The 7,500-nt window shown below is 45.0% G+C and overlaps 1 protein-coding gene across 1 annotated transcript in view; it reads right to left on the minus strand.

The window, feature by feature from the left end:
- LOC143277060 (uncharacterized) overlaps window positions 1-7,500 on the minus strand; it is a 17,704-nt gene that overhangs the window by 7,721 nt on the left and 2,483 nt on the right. The window contains exons 2-4 of the mRNA XM_076581794.1: window positions 6,367-7,037; window positions 4,621-4,681; window positions 1,997-2,051 (exon numbers count right to left, since the gene is read on the minus strand). Coding sequence (XP_076437909.1) covers window positions 1,997-2,051; window positions 4,621-4,681; window positions 6,367-7,037 — 787 coding nt within the window. The remainder of the gene's footprint in view (window positions 1-1,996; window positions 2,052-4,620; window positions 4,682-6,366; window positions 7,038-7,500) is intronic.

Below are 7,500 nucleotides of genomic sequence, written 5' to 3' on the forward strand. Positions count from 1 at the left end.
ACAGAGAGAAACACAGAGAGAGGCAGAGACACAGAGTTAGACAGAGAGAGAGAGAGAGAAACAGAGAGAGACACACACACACAGAGAGACACACACACACACAGAGAAACACAGAGAGAGGCAGAGACACAGAGTTAGACAGAGAGAGAGAGAAACAGAGAGAGAGACACACACAGAGACACACACACACAGAGAGAAACACAGAGAGAGGCAGAGACACAGAGTTAGACAGAGAGAGAGAGAAACAGAGAGAGACACACACACACAGAGAAACACAGAGAGAGGCAGAGACACAGAGTTAGACAGAGAGAGAGAGAAACAGAGAGAGACACACACACACAGAGACACAGAGTTAGACAGAGAGAGAGAGAAACAGAGAGAGACACACACACACAGAGACACAGAGTTAGAAAGAGAGAGAGAGAAACAGAGAGAGACACACACACACAGAGACACACACACAGAGAGAAACACAGAGAGAGGCAGAGACACAGAGTTAGACAGAGAGAGAGAGAAACAGAGAGAGACACACACACACAGAGACACAGAGTTAGAAAGAGAGAGAGAGAAACAGAGAGAGACACACACACACAGAGACACACACACAGAGAGAAACACAGAGAGAGGCAGAGACACAGAGTTAGACAGAGAGAGAGAAAAACAGAGAGAGACACACACACACAGAGACACACACACACAGAGAAACACAGAGAGAGGCAGAGACACAGAGTTAGACAGAGAGAGAGAGAAACAGAGAGAGAGACACACACACAGAGACACAGAGTTAGACAGAGAGAGAGAGAAACACAGAGAGACACACACACACAGAGACACAGAGTTAGACAGAGAGAGAGAGAAACACAGAGAGACACACACACACAGAGAAACACAGAGAGAGGCAGAGACACAGAGTTAGACAGAGAGAGAGAGAAACACAGAGAGACAAACACACACAGAGACACAGAGTTAGACAGAGAGAGAGAGAAACACAGAGAGACACACACACACAGAGACACACACACACAGAGAAACACAGAGAGAGGCAGAGACACAGAGTTAGACAGAGAGAGAGAGAAACACAGAGAGACACACACACACAGAGACACAGAGTTAGACAGAGAGAGAGAGAAACAGAGAGAGACACACACACACAGAGACACACACACAGAGAAACACAGAGAGAGGCAGAGACACAGAGTTAGACAGAGAGAGAGAGAAACACAGAGAGACACACACACACAGAGACACAGAGTTAGACAGAGAGAGAGAGAAACAGAGAGAGACACACACACACAGAGACACACACACAGAGAAACACAGAGAGAGGCAGAGACACAGAGTTAGACAGAGAGAGAGAGAAACACAGAGAGACACACACACACAGAGACACAGAGTTAGACAGAGAGAGAGAGAAACAGAGAGAGACACACACACACAGAGACACACACACAGAGAAACACAGAGAGAGGCAGAGACACAGAGTTAGACAGAGAGAGAGAGAAACAGAGAGAGACACACACACACAGAGACACACACACACAGAGACACACACACAGAGAGAAACACAGAGAGAGGCAGAGACACAGAGTTAGACAGAGAGAGAGAGAAACACAGAGAGAGACACACACACACAGAGACACACACACAGAGAGAAACACAGAGAGAGGCAGAGACACAGAGTTAGACACAGAGAGAGAGAGAAACAGAGAGAGACACACACACACAGAGACACACACACACAGAGAAACACAGAGAGAGGCAGAGACACAGAGTTAGACAGAGAGAGAGAGAAACAGAGAGAGACACACAGAGAGGCAGAGATACAGAAAGACACAGAGAGACAGACAGACATACAGACAGACAGACAGACATAGAGAGAGACAGACAAAGACACACACACACAGACACAGAGAGAGAGACAGACAGACAGACAGACAGACAAAAACAGGCAGTCAGACAGACAGACAGACAGACAGACAGACAAACGTGTACATACGACTGCTTCTTCATCATCTTCTTTTCATAGTCCTCGGTTAAGTTTTCTTTGTATTCTGAAAAAAAGAAGAAAAAGAAATGGAATGGTATTTTGTGTTGTTTTAAAAGAAGGTAAATGCTGTGTACGCACTACACACATGACCCCCCCTCCCCATCCCCCCCATGCCCCCCCACCCACATACACACACACACACACACCCCTCCCCCACACCCCATTCACCCATATAACTATTCCTAACTATTCTATACATATCAACATCACATACGTACAACACACACACACACACACACACATCACACATTATATATATATATATATATATATATATATATATATATATATATATATATATATATATTTATATATATAAAGAAATAAGTAAATAAATAAATAAATAAATAATAGATCAATACATAAAGAAGAACTACTACTACTTTTTTTTTCTTTTTTTTTTTCTCAAAGCCTGACTAAGTGCGTTGGGTTTCGCTGCTGGTCAGGCATCTGCTTGGCAGATGTGGTGTAGCGTATATGGATTTGTCCTAACGCAGTGACGCCTCCTTGAGCTACTGAAACTGAAACTAAACACACACACACACACACACACACACACACACACACACACACACACACGTCACCCTCTTCCTTCCTACAACAACAACTACTACTACAATTACTACCACCACCATCACCATCACCACCACCACCACCTCTATCACACACACACACACGCACACAAACACTCACACACATACTACTACTACTACCACCACCACAATCACCACCACCATCACCATAACCACCCACCTCTTCCAGACAGACACCCACCCACACACTACCACCACCACCACCACCACCACCACCACCACCATCACCACCACCACCATCACCACCCACCTCTACCACACAGACACCCACCCACACACTACTGCTACCACCACCACCACCACCACCATCACCACCCACCTCTACCACACAGACACCTACCCACACACCACTGCTACCACCACCACCACCACCACCATCACCACCATCACCACCCACCTCTACCACACAGACACCCACCCACACACTACTGCTACCACCACCACCACCACCACCACCATCACCACCACCACCATCACCACCCACCTCTACCACACAGACACCCACCCACACACTACTGCTACCACCACCACCACCACCACCACCACCATCACCATCACCACCATCACCACCCACCTCTACCACACAGACACCCACCCACACACTACTGCTACCACCACCACCACCACCACCATCACCACCCACCTCTACCACACAGACAACCACCCACACACTACTGCTACCACCACCACCACCACCACCACCACCACCACCACCACCACCACCACCCACCTCTACCACACAGACACCCACCCACACACCACTGCCATCACCACCATCACCACGACTTCTACCACACACACTCGCACTCATACTACTACTACTACTACTACTACTACTACTACTACTTCTACTACTACCACTACCATACACACTCACACACACACTACGACGACTGCTATTTCTCACACACATATGTGAGGCGTTTCTAAGAAAGGAACATTAAGGATCATTTTGAATTTGTATTTGTATTTCTGTTTATCACGACAGATTTCTCTGTGTGAAATTCGGATTGCTCTCCCCAGACAGAGCGCGTCGCTACATTACAGCGCCACCTTTTTTTTCCCCCTGCGTGCAGTTTTATTTCTTTTTCCTATCGAAGCGGATTTTTCTACAGAATTTTGCCAGGAACAACCCTTTTATTGCCGTGGGTTCTTTTACGTGCGATAAGTGCATGCTGCACATGAGGCCTCGGTTTTTCGTCTCATCCGAATGACTAGCGTCCAGACCACTACCACTCAAGGTCTAGTGGAGAGGGAGAAAATATCGGCGGCTGAACCGTGATTCGAACCAGCGCGCTCAGATTCTAGCGCTTCCTAGGCGGACGTGTTACCTCTAGGCCATCCGCTCCTCATGGAGATTTTGATATATCTGCATAATCACAAAAAAAGGAAAAAAAACAAAAACAAACTAGAGAAATAAAACTCTACAAACATATACTTCGTTTTCGGGTAGGCTTATTCAAACTAAAGTTATGATTATTAGTTTAAGATACAATGCGTGGCATGGTGGCCATTTTGAGAAAATGCCATGACATTTTAAAGTGGGCAAAGCTATCCTGATAAAAAGACCATAGCAACAAGGGGTTATTTCTTCACTGAAATCAATGAAACCTGGTGAAAATGATTATTATCCCTTTTCTACATCAACAAGGACAGCACACACACACACACACACACACACACACACACACACACAAGAATATATGAGAATGCAAAAGAAAATGCCATTACAATTTAAAGTGGGCAGAGCTATCCTGATAATTATAAGGTCCATAGCAATAGGGATTATTTCTTCACTGAAAGCAATGAAACTTGGTGAAAAATCATTATCATCCCTTTTCTACATAAACCAAGCGAAAACACACACACACACACACACACACACATATATATATATATATATATATATATATATATATATATATATATATATATGTGTGTGTGTGTGTGTGTGTGTGTATGGGGATGCAAAAGACTCACCTTGGTCCCACGTGGTCGGGCCATCCATCACCATAAACCACGTGTATCGTGCAAGGGCCCCCTACAGACCGTTACACCAAGATCAATCATTCAATCCATCATTAATTCATTCAATCAATCAGTCAGTCAATCAATCAAATAATCAATCAACCAACAAAGTATGTGCTAGATAGATAAAGGTGTGTTGGTGTTGTTGTTTTTTTCAGTGATCAATTATTTGTACACACACACACACACACACACACACACACACACACACACACACACACACAAAAACGAACTTGAACGTGCGACCATCTTGCTTTTTCCATTTGGGTCCCACAAACCATGCATGGAAATGTATCCGAAAGGTGCAATAATTTAGGACGCTAATCGTCGCAAAACAAGGCAAGACAAAACTCTTTATTTTTTTTCTAGGATAATAGATAAGCACTGGCGCGCTTTTACACATCCAGTCCTCGCCCTGAAACAGGGTCTACACTGCACAGCACTACATAAAGTCATCAGCATGCGCTACACAATACTACATAAAGGCATAAGCATGGTAATAATAAGATACACACAATACTGAAAAGAAAAAGAAAGAAAAACACGCCCACGCACACAGACACATACATACGTACAGAGGCACACGCATGGTATCAATTTAATACATTATATGAAAACGAACATTAAAAGTCACACCACACACACACACACGCACACGAGTGAGCGCGCACGCTCTCTCTCTCTCTCTCTCTCTCTCTCTCTCACACACACACACACACACACGCACACACACACACACACACACACACACACACACACACACACTCCGAAAGCAGATCGAGACGCGTCCTTAAAAAAACTCAAAGAAAGTGTAGTAGTAGTAGTAGTAGTAGCAGAGTAGCAGCAGAAGCAGTAGTGTAAGGACTGGCAGGTTGTCTGCCTAGACCTTACGGCCTTTTCTTTACGTCCCCTTTAACTCATTCAGTACGGCCAGTCCTCTCTTCTCCTCTACACAGACCCCTCGTGATGTCCAGTGGGTGTCTGAATGAGCCAACCTTTAGCTTCCGTCGTCAGAATTGTGGTATTCTTTGTCAACATTCACCTCTTCAGTATAAGAGCCTTCCGCTTGCAATATTTTGATGATGGCAACTGGGGTGAAACGCTGTTAATGTCGTCTCTTTCGCCGTTCGTATGGAGACAGTTAATATCTTTCTTTTTTTTTATGGAATTATATGCATGCTTGTTTCGTTGACTCAGTAAAATGCTGTATGTCATTCGTCAAAGTCAAAAAACCTCTCTCTCTCTCTCTCTCTCTCTCTCTCTTTCTTTTTTTTATCTTAAATTTGGTGTTCATATCAAAAAGATTTTTAAACACATGAGTATTCCGAGTAAGTTCACTTTCAATTGGTAGAGCATTCCACATTTTTTGGTGCAATTCTGTTAGGCTATAATGGATTATTCCTTATGAAACTGAAACTCTCATGCATTAACCCTTTCACCGCCAAGCTCGCATTTATGCACACGGGCGTGGTAGAGGACCCATGTCACTGAAAAAGTAACCATTCTTTGGTCTGTTATCCATGAAACCTACTGCTCTTAATGTTTGGTGGTAGGATAGGCCATATTTGCTATACATCACAGGGGCAATCCCCAGGTATTCAAGTCTTAGCCGCTGTCTTTTCTGTGTTTATACCACAAAGGAATTTTGTATTCCAAAGTGACTGGCGGTGAAAGGATTAATATATAAGACCCACTCACCGCTGCACGTCTCCGTCTCCATCTCTCCGAGTTTTCCGCCTGTATAGCTCGGGCCACTGAGGTCAACAGTCCAGCTGCCTTCTGCCAGTCACTCTCACTCGAACACCACGCTTTCACCACAGTCTGGGGGAGGTTGGCGGCCATTTTGGTCGCCGTGGCAACCGCGTCCAGTTCAAGCACGCATGCGCATTGGTGCCTCAGCGTGGAGAAGCCCACGCCTACCTCGTTGTGGGCAAACAGCTGCCGCGTGGCTCCCCCGAACATTGGGAGCACGAGGTTCTTCCGCAGGGTGTACTTTCGCTTCTTCTTCGCCAGGATGCGCTTCACCATCTTTTCCCTTGAGCCGGGTCTCTGTTGCGTCTTCTGTGGTGACGTCGAGGACGACGAGGTGGCTTCACGGCCGCGAGAAGACTGATAATCCGCTGCTCTCAGCGCCTCCTCTTCCTCCAGTAGTCTGAAATCGTCTTGAAGGATCTGATGGAGGAGGACGGTCAGACGGGTCTGTGACGTCAACGGTGACGTCGTCGTCTGCTGGGCCGCGATGCGCGTGGCTGACGTCACGAGGTCACGTGCCGATAGGGACAGCTTGTCGTGGAAGGGAAGGGTGGGGTCAAGGAGGTTGTCGGACGCGGCGCGTGCTTGCTCTTCGCTGATTGGCTGTCGGTGACTCACTGCCGGGGAGGGGGAGGAAAAAAATGAAACGGAAATGATTGGCCAAAATAATCCATGCATTCTTTGGAGCTGTCGCTCGTTCTCGGCACTTTCTTCATAGATCAGATGGAAGATAGAAACAGTTTCTATGTCTATCTATCTATCTATGTATCTATCTATGTATCTATGTATGTATGTATGTATGTATGTATCTATCTATCTATCTATCTATCTATCTATCTATCTGTTGAAATTGTCCGCTAAATCTATACTGTAGACAAATTTATTTATTTATCTATCTATCTAATCCTATCTATCTATCTATCTGTCAGTCAGTCTGTCTATCTGTCTCTTTGTTGAAACTGTCAAAAATTATATAGATAAAAAAATGTATGTATGTATGTATGTATGTATGTATGTATGTATGTATGTATCTCTCTCTTTGTTGAAACTGTCTCTTTTTTATGTACGCAATAAAGTTTT

This window comes from Babylonia areolata, chromosome 33, assembly GCF_041734735.1.
Source record: "Babylonia areolata isolate BAREFJ2019XMU chromosome 33, ASM4173473v1, whole genome shotgun sequence".
In the NCBI taxonomy this organism is placed as follows: Eukaryota; Metazoa; Mollusca; class Gastropoda; order Neogastropoda; family Buccinidae; genus Babylonia; species Babylonia areolata.